Here is an 18,978-nt window from a genome sequence, read left to right as displayed (position 1 = left end):
AGGGAAACCGTCCGAAATTCTTTCAGGAGAATTTATTAATTTACTAATTTCTTATATGAATTCCTTTGGAAAATGCATTAGAAATACCTGCGAAAATTAAATTTGGGTATTTCTTTAATTTTTTAAAGAATCAATTATTTCAGCATTTCCTCCAAGAAATTATTCCAGTAATTCCTTAAGAAAAACTTTCCGAAACTCTAGGAAGAAATTCATGAAATTTCTTTGAAATTACTCTTAGGTTTTTTTTCAAAACTTCATGCCGGAATTCTTTAGTAAAATAAATATTTGAATTTGTGGGTTACGTACCCCATCGTACCCCAGGTTAACTTCACCAGTGATTATAAAAACTGGCGGACAGTTTTAGCGTATGTAATTAAATTTCGAGGAAAATATTCGATTTGCCGATTTTCGATCACGTGCCCCATCGAGCCCCAACTTAACTCCGCCAATGCTTTTAATTTCGATTAACATCGTATTTTTCAATGAATTGCAAGCTATTTTTCTATTGCTATTACCATGCTTGCCTCACAATCTATTCAATTTATTACTTCCACGCGTCTTTCAAGGCATGGAGTCACTTGTCAAATGTACGTGATCAGAAAAAAGCGTGTTTTGACCTCAACTGAAAGATCATTTCCAGTTTCTCGAGTCAAGTGCATAAGTTAGTTCCTACGTAAATCTACCAAAAAAATACTTGCTAAAACTCACCTAAACTTGGTTCTGCCGTCCCAAATCTCCGCCGTCAGTTTGCGCTTGCCGAAGAACCGCCCGTTCAGGAGCTTAACCACCAGATCCGCTTCCTCCGGGTCGCTCATCGTAATCTGGGCCACCCCCTCCGGATGGCGATCGAACAGTACCACCCGGCGACACGTTCCGCACTTGTTGCACTCCTCCCGCAGGTCGTTCTGGTACTCGAGCAGCAGATGGACCTCCCGATCGAACAGCTCCGGCTCGAACAGGTTCCTAATGATGACGATCCGCTCGTGCTTGGACCGTTCGCCGCGCATCTTTTCCGGGCGCCAGTCAAACAATCTGCAAGGTAGACAGGGAACGTATACATGTGTGTGATGAGGTGAGACATTGTTCTGTATACACAATGGGGAAAAGGAGTTAAGCCGAAAAAAGATGACGATCGGTTGCCGGAGGAAAAGAGGGGCTCATTGAAGAGTCGTTAAAAAGGTGGATAATCATCGTGGTGCTCAAAATATGTTAAGTGGGCAGTTAATAGCAATAATATTTTCTTTTTATTTGTTTTTCTCCACAACGGGGCGCGACTCAAGTGGTACGCTGGTTATCGGCGAAGATCTGCTACTCTCGGCAGGGTGCTCAAAGTTAAGCCGGTCAGCACATGTGGAAGGTAGATTAAAGGAACCCCATCGCCAACTCGTTTGCGGTATGGCATCCTATCAACTTTTTTACTTGATAAGGTGTCGGTTACAAAGTATCTTTTTATTTGCATGATCGCCCCATGTGATCCAGCACCATCTAATGAAGTTAGCAATCTTCTTAAGCAGATAGTTAATAACAATCTTTTTATTTTTTTCGGAAATACATAATTTACAACGCGGGATTGTGATTTCTTTTTGGTTTAAATTTTGTACAGAGCCATTTCGGATAGCTGATTCTGGTTCTTTTCGTCCATAGCACCCAAATATCTATACTCAATGAATTAAACACCGACAAAATCATCACTACTCACGCTTCTTGCATCTTGCGGATTTTCTCCTTCTCCTTCTTCCTGACCTTCGGCTTAAGGGCCGGGTTGTACTCGCCCTTGAGCTGGAACTCGGCCTGCTGGACACGAATCTTGTGACCGCGGATGTCATAATTGTCCAAAATGCTGAGCGCCAATTCGACCGACTCAATCTGAAAAAGAAAAGAACGAAAACAAAAGCGTTAATTAGTGCGGTAGCAACAGATGATGACCCACAGGTATCATGGGTGTACGAAAAACATCGAGTTCCCAACTGGGAGGTATTGCGGGATTCCGTCAAAATCGTACAGATCAGGTGGCCCCACACGACCGTCAAACCAGTTCCCGGGTATGCGCGATAAGGAGCTAATTGCGTGGAATATTTTGACGAGCCGCGGAGTCAATTCGGTTGGTGGTGGTCCAACGGCGGACCATGTCCAATGCAAGGCGAGTTGTAAAGAAGCGTGCTGAAGTTGTTTACCCGTCAATTAGCCGCGCTTCAAACTGGCTTCGATGGTGCGTGCGCGGTGCGTGCGTACCTACCCGCAGCGGCGAGACGCACCCCAATCGTCGTCGGAAGGTTCGATACGGAAGGATGCATTTTGAAATGCGGGCTGTTTGGGGACCTCCTCTGATTTTTTTTGTGAATTCCACTTTTTATGAGAGGCGCTGGCGCAGGGTTGATGGGACGATGACATAAGTGTGGCAGCAGTAAGTGAAGTTGACGGAACAGCGGCAGAGAATGCGGAGAGAGGATTTAAGTACAACTCAAATATTGGTTAAGCTGTTTGGATGTTGTGAGCCTCTTTATTTTGGCACGTGACACATCGGTCCGGCTGTTTAACGGCAAATGGGCTGAAGTATGTTACGGTAATGCTTTTTTATGACATATGTAGAAACGCCTTTCATAATTTCAGTGCTAATGACTTTTAAAGATTGTCAATGTAAACCAGCTTAGAGCTTTAAGTCTCGTAATAAAGAAAAATAAACTATTGAACATAACTGTACAGAAAATTGACTTTTAGCCTATTCCTTACGTCACGTAGGAGTCCTGCGTACCGGAGGAGGTTCAAAAGAACTTCATAGCCCAGCCGAGCTGTTAGACACAGACAAAGTTATTATAATCGTTGCAAAATTGTGTCAAATAAGTACAACAGTCCTTCGGCATAATGCACGCAATAAAAAAAGTGAAGCATAAGGATATATGATTCCATCTTAAAAGTATGTAAGGCAAAGAGTATCCAGTGTTTTGCGCTTGGTAATGAGAACCTTTCTCACATTTAAGAGGTGGAAAATATTTACTTCACAATGTTCTGAAAACTCAGATGTGGCTACAAAGGCTACAAAGCAAGACCATCCTGAGGGTGGCTGGGTTCGATTCCCGGTGCCGGTTTAGGCAATTTTCGGATTGGAAATTGTCTCGACTTCCCTGGGCATAAAAGTATCATCGTGTTAGCCTCATGATATACGAATGCAAAAATGGTAACTTGGCTTCGAAACCTCGCAGTTAATAACTGTGGAAGTGCTTAATGAACACTAAGCTGCGAGGCGGCTCTGTCCCAGTGTGGGGATGTAATGCCAATAAGAAGAAGAAGAAGAAGAACCTTTCCTCAGAGGATCGTGGGTTCTAGTCTCATCGAAAGGAAAGTGGTTACCTCCAATACATTTTTCAAATAGGCAATTAACATTTATTGAACCGAAATATTTACTTTTTTTTATCAAAGAAGGCCTCGATATATTAAAAAAATAGCCATATGATCCATAAAACAAATGAAGAAAATGTCAAACATTTTCTTCAATTCAAAGATTTGTTATACATATGTCTTATTAGAGATAAAAAATCAACTTTCTTCATATTTCTGACTTATTTTCTAGGAATATTGAAACAACGCATCGGCGAAGCTGGAAAAATTAAATGGGGGTCCATAACCTATTAGAATTTATTAAAACGCGATTTTTCTGTTTGTACTGAGAATGATTGTTTATCGGTTTGGCTCATCATGTAATCTCGACAATTTATTCTAATTTAATTATTGCCCGTTGCATCAATTTTTTTAGACTCTGGCGCAACTTCGTTTTGCTTTGATTTTTTTAGCGTGCATACCAATATATTCAAACTATCTTTGTAATTATTTTTTTTGTTGTTGTTATTTATTGTTTTTGTTTGACTTGTTTGTGAGTCGTGAGTGTCTGTGGTAGGATGAAGTGCGCCTAATTTGCGATGCGCCACATTTAGTAAAAGTATCGAATTTCTCGCTTCAAAAACCACTGATTTTTAACTAATCACCGGCTACTGTGTATCGCATCGTTTTGCAAGTGAATTTTACGGAAAACTGCAGAAATTAAGTAAATTATTTCGCAATTTATGCAACTCGCCGGCGTACTGCTTCTGTGTTGAAGACATTAGGTGTGTTTCTTTGAGTTACTACAACTGGGCAATTGTTTCCATCTCACCAAGCTACATGATGGCCGACAATTAGGTTCTGCAGCGTCTGTATCTAACCTCAAACTGATCTGTCATAAGACGAGTTTGAACAATCCCATTGAATTCCACCACTTAATTGTATCCTGACAGATACGTATTTCAACCTCAACAGTAAGGCCGTCTTCAGTGTCTTGTACTTGACTCGACTCGACGAGTCGAGTCAAGTACAAGACACTGAAGACGGCCTTACTGTTGAGGTTGAAATACGTATCTGTCAGGATACAATTAAGTGGTGGAATTCAATGGGATTGTTCAAACTCGTCTTATGACAGGTGAAAACATTCCACTAAAAAGCTGAAAATAATTTTCTTACTCAAACTGATGACAGATTAGTAGTACTTCGCGTTGGACTCGGGGGCAGCCAACCAATCACGAACTCGAACCTTGTCGGAGTCCTCGTCGGAGTCAGTGGAAAGTACTACTGAACTGTCAAAAAAGTTCATTTGACGAGGACCGAATTCATTCGTGACGTCATGCTGCAGAACCTAATAGAGGTAGTAAGCTATAGAGGACGATTGTCGCTGCTGTTCCTTTTGTTATCGTCCCCAAACATGTTGGGTACCTATCTGTCAAAACGTATTGATTTTTCCTTCGTTGACATTTAGTGCCCTATCCTCGCCAGCAAAAGATGTTTCGCCAGTGACGACAGCGACAGTCTTCCTCTATAGTTTATTAGCTCTATTTGGCCGACCAAACACTCAAGGCAACTTGCAGTAACTCTAAGCCGAATTCGTCAATGAAAGAGATGAGCGTCGCAGAACTTGCTGATTTCATGAAGTCCCAGCTCACCACATTTCAGCGCAGTACGAGAGAAAACATCCAGAAACTAGGAGACACTCTAACTGATCGTTTGAACAAGATGAAATGTGATCTAGCTGCAGACATTGTCAGCATAAGGGAGGAGAATAGGCAAGCACTGAAGGAATTCTCGTCATCTCTAGATAACATCAAAACAGATAAAACCTTAGCAGTGGATTAGGGAAGACGACTTAATGATTTAATCGTGAGTGAAGTGCCATTTACCCAAGGGGAGAATTTGCCAGCCTACTTCCACAAATGGTGCTGCTCTCTGGGATACTCGGAGAATTACAGTCCTCTTGTTGATGTCCGTCGCTTAGCTAACAACATCACCAATGCTCGCTTAACTTTTCAAAAGGACCTAAGTAACATTTTTTTCTTGAATTAATTTGAATAGCGCAATCAACATAAAAACATGAAATCTTTTGATTGAAGTACTCAAATTAATTCATGAAAAAAATGTTACTTAGGTCCTTTTGAAAAGTTAATCGAGAATGGATCTGCGCCGTTAATACGAGGGGGGACAACGGATTTTTTTTTTCATATGGAGTTTGGCAAGTATGACAGTACCCTCTTTTTTGGCGCATAAATTTATACTCCAATGTCAAAATGCTCATATACTATTATAAATTGTGGTGGTATTTGTAAAAATTTGTATTGTTTACCGTTTTTACAAGAGAGAGAGTGGTGTCGAAAGCACATATTAAATTAAAGATCGCAACGAACAAAAATACACCAAATCCGTAAATATGAGGTGTTTTCACTTTATTCCTTACGCGAAATATGCAGATAAATAATTATGTTGGTAGAAGAAACTCTGTGCTGAGCAGAAACAGTTGTTTCTTGCATTATCCAAACTTTGTGCGTTTCAGAACATTCTCACTCACTGCAGTGTTTATTTTTCATAGACTACAGCTTGATGTTAGTGCCGTCGGCATTCGCTCGATTGGTGGCAACAAAAATTTGACAGCTTAGCACCCGCCTGATTAATACTGATCCAGTTTGCTATTACCGTGCAGATAAACGATTTTTACTCTGCGTACCTACGCAATCAAATCGAATTCTCCGTTAACAAACGTATATATATATTAATGAGAACTTGGGAGTAACTGCTAGAGTTATTCGTGCTAAAGCTTTGAAGATGAAGAAAGAAGGAAAACTGCAAAGTGTATACACAAGAGACGGTGTTGTTTACATCAAACGGATCAACGGTGATGGTGAAATGACTGTGAAGAATGCTGCTGAATTGGACGGATTGAACGAAAGATCCCTTCCTTCGTAGTTATTCTATTTTTCCCTGTTGTATCCACTCCTTTAGACATTCCGTGAATCCGTCCTAAAAGACAAAAAAAATCTGAAAGCCAGCCCTGCTCCTGAATCTGCTATTCACCTCCTACCAATCCCCTCCCGGCTATCCCTTGTTTCCCTGCCTAAAAGTCATGCTGTCAATGATTCACTCTCAGAGTATGTAATTATAGAAATAAACGTCGACAATAAGAGACTTTTGGTTGGAGCTTTTTACAATCCCCCTGGAGTCGACTGTTCTGACGTGTTGGATTCATTATTAGTACAGCTTGGTCCATCATCATATATGCTTTCTTGGTGGTTTCAATACAAATCTTTTAGATAATGAGTCGTTAAGAAATAAAAGATTGTTTGACACTATTTCGAGTCATAGCATGATAAACCACGGAAGTGAACCCACGTTTTTTCATCATCGTGATGCTTCACAATTAGATCTCATTAGCACGGTTTACTATAAATTTCATTTGTATAATTTAACTTTTCTTATCTAATGCTTTTCATGGCCACTTTATCTGCTACTTAAGAATACATTGTAACATATAAAAAGACATTGTCTTAAGTTACTGATTAATAAACATAAACATAATGTTCGGTATCGACGACCGCCGCGATACGACCTAGAGCGACTGAAGCAACTTGATGTCGCCACTGCATACGCGCAGCATCTCGAGGCAGCGTTGCCGGAAGAGGGTGGGCTCGATGGGGCACCTCTTTACGACTGCTGGAATACAGTCAAAGCAGCTATTAACGACGCAGCGGAGAACAACGTCGGATACGTCGGACGAAGTCGACGGAACGATTGGTTCGACGAAGAGTGCAGTTGCGGGCGGTCGCGCTGCAGCAAGGTACCCGGCAGAACGTGGAACGTTATAGACGAAAGCGGAGACATAAGACCCGCCTTTTTCAGGAGAAAAAACGCCGCTTGGAAGAAGCGGAATGCGAGGAGATAGAACAGTTGTGCCGTTCTCAAGAAACACGCAAGTTCTATCAGAAGCTCAACGCATCCTGCAAAGGCATAGTGCCACGAGCCGAAATGTGCAGGGATAAGGATGGGAGCATCTTGAAGGACGATCGCGTGGTGATCGAAAGGTGGAAGCAGAACTACGAGGAACATTTGAATGGCGCTGAGAGTACAGGCAGTGAAATTCAAGGCAGCGGAGGAGATGACTACGTCAGCTCAGCGGACGATGGAAGCCAACCAGCCCCCACCTTGAGGGAAGTTAAGAATGCCATTCAACAGTTAAAGACCAATAAAGCAGCTGATAAGGATGTAATCGGAGCTGAGCTCATCAAGATGGCCCCGGAAAAGCTGGCCACTTGCCTGCACAAACTGATAGTCAGAATCTGGGAAACCGAACAGCTACCGGAGGAGTGGAAGGAAGGGGTTATTGCCCCATTGAAAAGAAAGCCGACGAGCTGGAGTGTGAGAACTTTCGAGCGATTACCATCCTTAATGCCGCCTACAAAGTGATATCCCAGATCGTCTTCCGACGTCTGTCGTTAGTGAATGAGTTATCAAGCCGGCTTCGTTGACGGCCGCTCGACAACGGACCAGATCTTTACTGTACGGCAAATCCTTCAAAAATGCCGTGAATACCAGGTCCCAACGCATTATCTCACAATGGTCGGATTCGTCAAATTTCACGACATAAATCGATAACTCGAAAACCATCAGTGCTAAAGTTTTTACGTCTTGAGAAGAAATGATCTACAAGAAGAGATTTATTTTTGGTGTAAGTTGTCATTAGGGTGGTCCTTCGGTGAAATTTTTTTGGAAATGTATTTTTTTACCCTTTTGAGTTAGAAGTTCATATAATTCCACAAAGTTGTAGAGAATTTAGTTCCAAGCATTTTTGCTTAATAAACATTTATTTTATCTAATATACACCCAACCGGCAGATGTTAGATTTTCTAACAATTCTGTATAAGATTCTACCAAAACCTGTATAAGAACTGGGCATATGCGAAATTGTTAGATTCTATAGAGCTCGTTTCCTACATCCAATTAGAAATTCCATCAGTTGCTTTTTCCCACATTGGCAGCTCGTTAACCGAGACGAACTTCTGCCCCTCGAACCAAACCCAAAAAAATCCAACAAATTCCGCATGAACTCGTTGCAAGTGCAGAGGTATATTCGGCTTGCAGTGGGCGAGTGATTGCATCATCATTTCCTCCCCCTTCCCTACATTGACTTGCATTCTGACGTGGCAGGCGCCAGTATGACCTAACAAATGAGATCACCAGTACTTGTACATTGAAGATGTGTGCTAGTCCCAAGCAAACATCTGTTGGTTCCCTGTGCAAGAACAGCTGATCTGGTCATAATGGAGTAGCAACTACGAGCAGTCAATCAAGCTCAAGCTCAAGCTCTACTTTCATCAATTAAAAATATTTTCAAAAACTGTCTTAGCATCGCTTCACGGTCTTTGGATGGCGCATTTTTTGGTTACATAAGATGGTTGATAGCTTCATTTTCAAGCATATTACATATAAGCATTTTTTCATGAAAAAGTGATATTTTTTGAGCATTCTACTGCAGTTAGTAGCCAATATTAGCAAAAATTTCAATCGTAATCTGAAAGTATACATGCGGGTCCATTAAAACCAAGATATTTCATTTGTCCATCTTTGTCCGCTTTTGTTTGACGATAGTATTATTTTTATACGAAAAATTAGGAATTTCATGTGAAACACATATATCATCTTTTGGATTTTCGCAATATTTGGTAGAATAAAAGACAAGAACACTGTTCTCGACCAGAGGTCATACAGACTGAACACTTAACACCTAGACAACTGACAGGACACATAATACCCAGTGGACCGGTGGAGAATTTTTCTATCACGAAAAGTTTCCTTCTTACCGAGGCGAGAATTGAGCCCACGCTCCATAACCCATGCCTCTAGACGATTGACGTCGCTAACCGCACGGCCACAAAGCCCACAAAGAATCGTTCTTTATCTAAAATATTTAAATCAACTCGTATGGAAAAGTCGAAAACATCATTTTGACATTTGAACTACTGGAACGATTTTCAAGGTGTTTTCATGAAATAAATGCTTAAGAGCGCTACTTTTGTGGCGAAATACAAAATTAAAAAAATCAAGTTGGTTCGCAGCAACTTGTTTTACACAACCGTGCGAAAAAAAATATGGTCCCCAATATAAAATGAACGAGCACAACGCGTTTTATCAAACCCCTCGGTGGGGGCCGCCTATCCGAATCAGTTTTTTTCCAACTTGTATCCAAGTGCGATAGTTTTGTTTTTATGACTTGTTATGATTCGAAGAGGTTTTTGCCTCTCTTTTATCATTGTTCGTTATCTACTGAGCACGCTAACTTTCACTTACTCAGTCACTGAGTAAAATTGTATTGCCCTCTCTCACGGAAAATTTACTCAGTTTCTGCCAAAAGCAGGACAACTCATAGCTATGAGTAGTCCCGCTTTTGACGGAAATTGAGTAAAATTTCTATGGGAAAAAAAGGAGATAGTAATACAATTTTACTCAGTCTCTGAGTAAGTGAAAGTTAGAGTGAGAGCGATTTCTGCAAACCCTGGGGAAGGGAGAGGGTCATGTCGAGCGTTACGGTTCATACAAAAAGTGTTACGAGGGTGGAGGGGTTCAAATTTTCCAATTTCGCGTTACGTAATTTATAAACCGCCTTTTAAACGATTCGTTCGGCTCGAATCGAAGACACATAAGAATTCATGTTCACCATGCTCGCTAATAAATCCGTATCGCTCGAATCCATGATGTGAGACTACTGTGAAAATTTGCTCCATAAATCAATCCAATATCTGGTCGAAGCGTTTGCTCAGCAGTTTCAAACTTATACCACGACGGTGTAGTGGCAACGGGGATTTTTCGGCTTTGCAGTCGCTTCAGCAATTAAAACGAATGTTTTTTCTTTGCCCGACGTTTCAATGGGCTATGCCATCTTTTTCAAGGGTTAGATGGCATAGCCCATTGAAACGTCTGGCAAATAAAAAACATTCATTTTAATTGCTGAAGTGACTGCAAAGCCGAAAAATCCCCGTTGCTAAATCCAAACAGTCGAGAGCATCCAGTAAGACGGTGTAGTATTGACCAATTTTCAAAAAGATCTTAAATCGCTGTGCATTGCGTTCAATAAGATTTTATACGCACAGCTGCGAGAGTTCCTGTACGAAGCCGTTAGTCGACTGATGGCCGGGACTGCAACCGGTCCCATCCAGTAGGTTTCCGAAATGCCGCGGAACCTGAACATCACCAATCAGGCACCATGAAATGAGTTCTACTGAGCGTGTCTCACAAAATCATGAAGTTGATTAAGTTGCAAGATGAGTTTCAGACCACATAAAAAAGTGGCCACTCTCCCAGAGGAACCAGCTTCCCGGAATAGCACGGAACCTACCCAAATCCACCCGGTATCCTAGATTGAACATGTCATGTGATATCATGAAGAATGACACGCCAAAAGATGAGTTTCATGACTTTCAGCAAGGTTATTGGGTATGAAAAACAAAACCAACCTCACTTGTTCCTGTGGTTATTTCGGAATCAGGAGGCTTATTTCAATTCTCCTCCCAGTTTCGAAAACTTGAGACCTTACCGGTTCATTTAGTGGGTTAATGATGGAAGAGTTAAAATTTTTCGAGTGACTTCTACTTTTGGTGTTTAAAAGTATCAAGGAAATTAGTATAGATAATCAATCTGTGGAATTTACTTCACCCTTTTCACATTCACTATTGTTCGGCCAAACGACAGTATTTTGCCAGTATTTTTATACGTTGGGTGAATAACACACCCGTTTTACTGAATTAAGACGGAGTAGCCGTTTTTTTTACTAAAATACAAAAGAAACAGTGCAAAAAATACCTACCTATCATTTACTCCAAATAAAAACGCCATATGTTAGAACAGCAATATGGGTAGTACGCGTGATACTGATGAGAAAAATGTAGCGCATTTTTATAGGTTTGCTGTTAGAAATAAAAAAAATGTGTCAAATTTTTATACCTCTTTAGTCATCATTCTTCACTACGAGTTTGATGAATGATTAACAGGGCGCAATTACCTGTATGTAATGTCATATATTTTCCTGCCGCCATTACAGAATCAAATGCATAATCAAGACCACCACCAGACTACTTTTTATCTAAAAAGCGCCCCGTCGAACTACATATTAATTGGCCGTCAAACAACATAATTCGCTGTCGAACACCGACGATCGTTTCTTCACCCGGATTATGCCGCCACAACGCTGTAATACTGAGCGAACTGCTTAGGCAGCCCCCATTAAAAATCGATCCGGTTTTCGCAGCTTTGCATGCATGTTTGTTATATTATAATAATTGCTATTATTAAACTTTATAACGACAAGCCGAACAAGCCTCTTTCGAAGCGGACCTCTCCCTTGAAGTTCGCAATCGTTCAACACCGTTGACAAGACGATGCAGCGAGGAGCAGGGAGACCTTAAACCCAATGACCACCCCCACCGCCTCCTCCAAAACGGCTCCAAACTGAACCCGTGCCCAGCAAGGCGAGATTAAATGACCAATAAATTTCTAATTTGTCCTAATTTGATTGCGATTAATGTTATTCCCGCAAGTAGCTCGGCAAAATGTATCTTTCCGGTGCGAAACGGTGTTGACTCTGAAGTAGCATCCGAAAGGCTTCATTTATCTGAATCTTGTTGTGGTTGATCGAATTCAAAGACCTGAACCCGGAGAGCGCTTCATCTCCACTCAATTCAATTCCCATTAAATGCAATAAATCCTTCAATTTATCAATGGTCCATAAGTTTTCCACTTTTAAATTCCCACTCGCGATGCGGATGCACTCGCGAAGTCATCCACTTACCAAGAGCCGCCCGCTTGACTGAATGGCACTTACCAGGGCTGAAGTTATTTACGACAGTTGTTCGAATCGCACCATGTTTAACATCCAATCACAAATTAACCGACAAATTGTCCGAAATGACAAGATCGATCATCAATTCACAAACCAGCCCCGGGAGGGAAGCAAAACGGTAGCGAAGCGGGTGATGAATTTATAGTAGCAGAGCCACCGTTTGTCCAGTTGGGTCTCCATCGTCATCATCATCATCGCGCGCGGTGGTTAACTGCCGAATCAAAAAACTAGACAAAACTTTATGGTGGTCAGTGGCACAGCGGGGCGGCCCAACTGGGTTTATAAATATCAACCGGTGCTTTCCGCGCTCTAGTCGCTCTGCTTCTACATATTTTACAAACGCACACGGTGGGAACCCAATGGAGCAAGTATTGATTTACATGTTTTGCCTTTCCCGTACACCGAAGTGTGCCGAAGGGATGTAGGATCACTTCAAAGACGGATAGAAAACCAGGATGGCAGATTGTTGTATGCCAGTAATTTATTTTATTAATGTTGTATCTGTGTATTATTACGTTTTGCCACCGATTTGAGTACAACAATTTGCATTGTATTGCACTTTTATGTATTCACAGAAATCTGTCGGGTCCGTTATCACATTCCGTAGTTCTGCCTAAATCACAGTTTCGATACGAAGTTTATGGTACTTTTAAACCTGTTTATTTGATTATTGAAAAAAGAGGTTTTCTCAGATGCTTCTATTTATTCTAGGAGGATTAATCCGGGTTTTTATATTAACTTTAGGTGTATGCACTGAGCACAGCTTGCCACCCCGGCTGGGGCCTCACTTTATCAGAATCGAAAGTTCATGGGGAGTTATTTTTTGCTTCCATTGTGGCACATCTACCACGTACCGACAGGCCCAGTAGGCAGGGTCATAGATTTCATCCCATGACAGAGAGCGAGTGCGTTCGTTGTTACAAATCGGTGACGATGGCAACGGCTGGACAGGACGGACGGCGGGCGGCTGTCATGCGCTCATGAAAGTGAGCTGTTGTTTTAACAAATTGATATCACCCAAGTTTTGATTGATCGTGTCAAGTTCAATAAAGCCGGGGGCGAGCATATAGGCATTGCGGCACCGATGCTAGATTTCTGTGCATCGAAAGATGGTCTCTGGTCGGGTACAGCTGTTTGGGCGGGTTGGCAGGCCGGGTTGGGTCGGTCGGTCTATTTTTGTACGTGTCCATTTTTAGCATAAATGGAAGTAGGTTTTGCGTCCTAGGTTCATGTGTTGCTACAGACGACAACTGATTGGCATAGAATTAGATCATTCTTCACTAGCAACTGCGGCAGTATGATTTTCACCGAAGTCATGACAAGCAATAAATAGGAGCAGGTATTGGATTTCCGAAACATATCAATAGTAGGCAGTTACTACAAAGGGGTTTACAAAAAAGGAACAAACAAATACATTTACAAAGTAAGTGCATTTCTCATTCAAACTATTTTGGCTGTTATTATAGTTAAATATCTTGGCTGTGCATATGCACAGCGCATGTTTCTAAAATGGAAAAATTGATACCGCATTTGCAAAAAAAATACGTGTTTTGCAGGGACTCGAACCCTCCACCTCCTACCCTCTAGATAAACGTGATAACACAGCAAACACAAGATCGTATATCATAGCGAATCAGTGTATAAAGTGGAGGCCATATAGGTACGTTTTGCATGCAGACGCCTATATCGCCTCCACCATGTATACTTATTCGCTAGCATATGCGACTTTGTGTTGGCTGGGAACCCCTACACAACAAGACCACTTAAAGGTCACGTGTTTCGGGGAGTCAATGTGACCAGTCACGAGTTTGGCTGGTAATGCTGCTTGCGATTTCTTGCTTCTCATTTGACGAATGTCGATACCAAGTAGTCTATAATACCTAATGGTTCTCATATGCGGGAAGATGAGCGGGGTTAATACCAAAGTGCATAACGCATGAAACTGCACGGATTAGACCGTTGTGATCCAGACGCTTTGCTAAGAGCTTTGAACTACAGAACATTTTGAGATATTCAAACGATTGTCGCTTTCTACAAAACTTTTGAGACGAAATTCAAAAAACATTGACTGAAGTTTCAAAAACTTTTTAAAACATTCCTCATAAATTTGGACAACGTTTTGGAATTCTTCGGTATTTTTTTTTATTTTTGCTAAATTTGTGAATTTTTCAAATAGCTTTATCAGATATTGCAACATTTTATTGCAATGTCGCATTAGTTTCGCGTACAGTTTGCCATAATTTGCGACATATGCACAAATTGCATTAAGTAAACGGAAGGTCCTTGTATGCTGTATAATTCGACAACCTCAGCTACCTTATAAAAAAAATCGGCCTTAGATGGGTGTCGATTAGGTGGCTCAAAAACACTTTTTCAAATTTTTTGATGGGCCGCCCTCTTATTTGGTTCTATTTGATGCCCTGATGCTCTGGGCAAAATTTCAGCTAAATCGGTCAATGTTTGGGCAGTGCTAAACTCGTTGGAAGTTTATATGGAAAAATGTATGCAGAAACATCCAAAAACAGTAATTTGCAGTTGGACGGCACAATTTCCGATCAAGAACCATGATACTCATTCAGTTCTTGTAAAATAAAATACAGAATGTTATGCTGAAAACCGCGAGAAGATTAGAGTTTATTACGCAAAGATATTAGTATTTTACTGGAGTGTTGTAGGGGTGAATTTATTTCTTTTCAAAGGTAAAAGAAACGAAATTTGCTCAAACCCCACTGCCGAGAAATGCTAATAACTTAGCCGGGCAAACTCGAATCTTCTCGCGGTTTTCTGCATAACATTCTGTATTAAATTCTCCAAGATCTGAATGAGTATCATAGTTCTTCATGGTAAGTTGTGTAGTCCAGCTGCAATTTACTGTTTTTGGATGTTTCTGCATACATTTTTCCATATAAACTTCCAACGAGTTTAGCACCGCCCAAACGTTGACCGATTTGGCTGAAATTTTGTCCAGAGCATCAGGGCATCAAATAGAATCGAAAAAGAGGGCGGCCCATTTTCGCATACTAATTTGAGCCACCCTAGTGTCGAACCTGGACACTCCACACTTTAGCGCATCGTGGCTGATGCGCTAACAATCTGCCTGATAAGGAAAAATGCGACCGTAGGCTTTCATAATACACGGTTAATGCTATGCGGATGGGAGAATCATCATATAATCTCAAGTGGAAGGGTAACAGAGATAGCAATGAGTGATACAAGTTGAATTAGACCACGCAAGTGTGTGTCCTTTTCCGTTATCAGCTAAATGGAATCGGGAAGATTGTGTGGGTCAAAGTTATATTGCTGTACACGATTCATATACTAAATTCTAGGAGGAGCCAACGAGATTCGTTTAGATGTATTGATCGAAACCCAATAAACAGACCTTATGCAATGAGCTGGCATAACACGTATGACATTCTCTGATTGTTTTGGGTGTACTTTCAACTTAAAGTTTTGAAATTCTGCAACGATTTTTTCGACAAAATTCCAAACACTAAATGAAATTTTCGAAGAAAACTTCGATTTTTTTGTTTATATTTTGTAAATATTTCTGATATTTTTTTAAAATTTTGTACCGCAACTTATTAAACATTTTCACGTTCTGTTATAGAAATTTTGAAATTACTAACATATTTATTGGCGAAAAACTGTTTGCAGATTTTTCTTAAATTTTATCAATGCTTTGTTAAAAACATAATCATAGTTTTGAGACAAAATCAGGGTTTGCAGACATCTCTCTCAATAGCTAACAAACAACGATAAAAGAAAGGGAAAACTGTATACAAATGCGAAAAAACAAAACCAGATAGGCAGCCCCCACCGAGATGTGATGATAAAACGCATTGTTCTCGCTCATTTTGCGCTGGGGACCATAGTTTTTTCGAACAGCTTTGCAAAACAAGTTGAAATGCATCATCAGAACCAATGCCCCCTACTTTGATGCTTTTTAAAACAAATTTATCATGGGGTATTAACACCCCAAAACAAAGTTTCAAACAATTTTAAAAGTTTCAAAAAAGTACGACGAGACTCTTGGCATTTCCGATATATTTCAATCAATTCAATTATTAAAAGGTTAGAAATTCAGCACCAATTTTTTTCACGATACGTTTCCAAATGTTGCCTGAAATATTTGATAAGTTGTTCAAAAACATCACTAAAGCAATTGTTTTTTTAATGGAACTTATCAAAATATCAATTTTTCCGAAAGATAGAAAATTTGTCATTTTCAAAACTTGCGGGAGATTTGATCCCCAAAAGGGGGAATCTGAAGCTGAATACATTTAGGTTCTTCCTAGCCTAATGAAAAGCCAAATTGATTCATTCTTAAATTTCTTTTTAGTCTATCGTAAAAACAATCGTGCGAAAATGAAATATTGTTGGAAGAAGTGAGTAGCAAGAATTATATGAAGTGTGCAGCGAGACGTCAGGAAAGAACTATATTGCACATCTTATAGGAAATAAGACGTGAGAAATAGGAAGTAGTGAAAACAGTAGTGGAAATAGTGAAAAATGAGAGGTGAGAAGTAAGAATTGAGAAATGAAAAGTGAGAAATGAGAAGTTAAAAGTGAGAAGTCTAGAAGTGAGAAGTAAAAAGTAAGAAGTAAGAAATGAGAAGTGAAATGTAAGAAGTGAGAAGTGACAAATTCGAAGTGGGAAGTGACAAATTCGAAGTGATAAGTGACAAATTCGAAGTGAGAATTGTGAAGTGATAAATGAAAAGTGAGAACAGAAAAGCAAAAAAGAAAAAATAAATTGTGAAAAGTGATAAGTGAGAAGTTCCTAGAGAGAAGTAAGAAGTGTGAAGTGAGAAGTATGCATTGAGAAGTGTGAAGTAAAAAGTTAGAGGTTAGAAATTAGAAGTGGAAAATTTGAGAAATGAGAACCGCGAAGTAGAAGTAAAAGGTGAAAAGTGAGAAGAGAAAAGTGAGAAGTAAAACGTGATAAATTCGAAGTGAGAAATGCGAAGTAAGAAGTGAAAAGTGAAAAGGGAAAAGGGAGAAGTGAAAAGTGAAAAAAGTGAAGTGAAAAGTGAGAAGAGTGAAGTGTGAACTGAGTTAGAAGTAAGAAGTGAGCACCAAAGACTCAGAAGTGAAAAGTGAGGTAAAAATTGAAATTTTGTAACTTAATCTCTATTTCTTGTCATCATTCCTTCTCCTTCCTTCCTGCCTTTCTAGAGAAGTTAGAAGTGAAAAATTTGTGAAGTGAATACTTCGAAGTGAGAAGTGAAAGTAAGAAGTAAAAGGTAAAAAGTGGGAAGTGTGAATTACTTGTCATAAGACGAGTTTGTACAATCCCAGTCAAGAACGAGACACTGAAGACGACCTTACTGTTGAGGTCGAAATACGTATCTGTCAAGGTACAATTAAGTGGTGGAATTAAATGGGATTCTACAAACTCGTCTTACGACAAGTGAACTTTTGTTGTTTAATATGAGCTCAAAGTTTCATGTATAACAGCCAACGAATGATATAAAATGATCTAAGTAATTGATTCCTAGACGGTGAACTATTTGGACTCACAAATTTTATAAATCTTTGGTAGGACCATTTGTTTGAAAAAATATAAATTAATTAAAATAATGCCTGGCAAATACGATTTTACCAGGTTTAACTAGTTTTACTATGGTTTACTAACAAATTTAAATGAAGTTTTTAGATTTTAAACTCTGAATTTTCAATTCTGAGGAAAATTTCGAAAATCCAATAAAATCATGATCTCTTATTAGAAATCCAGAAATTTTAATGAACTTTAAATTTCTAAACGGCAGAATTTGGTATTAAAGTTGATTGAAAATGTGTGAGTTAAAAAAATCTTTTAAATCTATTTAGTTTTTTGTTTTATTTTAGATTAAAAAAAAACGATCAATTTATTCACCTTCACACTAGTTTTTTGGGGTATCTATTCTTAATTGTTAATAACCATAAGCTTGTTATAAAAAACATGATTTTTCTGAAATAATTTCAATCAAAAAGTTTTGAATTTAAGCCACTAAAAGTTTTAAAATTAGTGGCTTGTGTTAAAATTACTTCTGACATAACTTGTTCAGTAGCCGTTCGATAACTGCACCATGTTTACTTTTCAGTTAGCGAATGCCGTTTGATAACTGCAACGTATTTTAGATGTCAAAACGGTTGTCAATCGACGTCAGATGCACTAAAAGTGAATCTGATTGGGCGCGCTGCCTGCGCTAATGCAGCTGTCTTAGAGTTTGACATTGTTTTGAAGATTAGCGGTCCGATAACTGCAAAACTGTTCCAACTATCGACTTGCAGTTAAAAAGCATTTCAGTTAAATGACTGAGGCTGTTCACTATCTTTGTTACCGGAGGGTATTAACGCTCACCAACAAACGTGGTTCCGCTACTCCTCAATTCTTTAATTGATGTTAAACTTTTGCATTTAAATAAATTTTATTCGTGAAGAAAAAGATTATAGTTGATGTGAATCAGAAATAACCTCACGATTTTCACAACACACTTGGAACTTTTTTGATGCATATTTCCCAAATTTAATATATTGCTATCAGATTCACGTTTGATTTGGTTGATGATAATAGCTAAAAGGGATTTTTATTTTGAACTTTTTTACAACAGGCAATGCAAAAATAGTGACTTTAGTGACCATTTTTCAAAAAATTGCGTCTTTAGTGACTTTTGGATGCAAATAGTGACTTTTTAGTGACTAGGCTCAAAATAGTGATCAAGTCACTAAAAAGTGACTCGCTACTCGCTAAGTGGAGACATTCCACTAAAAAGCTCAGAATAATTTTCTTAACAAGTGTGAATTACTAACTTCGA

The 18,978-nt window shown here is 39.5% G+C and overlaps 2 protein-coding genes across 7 annotated transcripts in view; one reads left to right on the top strand and one right to left on the bottom strand.

Moving 5' to 3' along the window:
* LOC134211414 (17S U2 SnRNP complex component HTATSF1) overlaps nucleotides 1-18,978 on the bottom strand; it is a 310,332-nt gene that overhangs the window by 16,348 nt on the left and 275,006 nt on the right. For all 3 annotated transcript variants that reach the window (XM_062688238.1, XM_062688236.1, XM_062688237.1), the window contains exons 3-4: nucleotides 1,700-1,866; nucleotides 709-1,032 (exon numbers count right to left, since the gene is read on the bottom strand). In XM_062688238.1, the coding sequence (XP_062544222.1) occupies nucleotides 709-1,032; nucleotides 1,700-1,866 (491 nt within the window). The remainder of the gene's footprint in view (nucleotides 1-708; nucleotides 1,033-1,699; nucleotides 1,867-18,978) is intronic.
* LOC134211417 (uncharacterized) overlaps nucleotides 1-18,978 on the top strand; it is a 401,264-nt gene that overhangs the window by 222,235 nt on the left and 160,051 nt on the right. The window lies entirely within an intron of this gene.

Source organism: Armigeres subalbatus, chromosome 2, assembly GCF_024139115.2.
Source record: "Armigeres subalbatus isolate Guangzhou_Male chromosome 2, GZ_Asu_2, whole genome shotgun sequence".
Taxonomy (NCBI): Eukaryota; Metazoa; Arthropoda; class Insecta; order Diptera; family Culicidae; genus Armigeres; species Armigeres subalbatus.
Note: the sequence above shows the minus strand (reverse complement) of the source record. Positions and strands in the feature narration are given on the sequence as shown.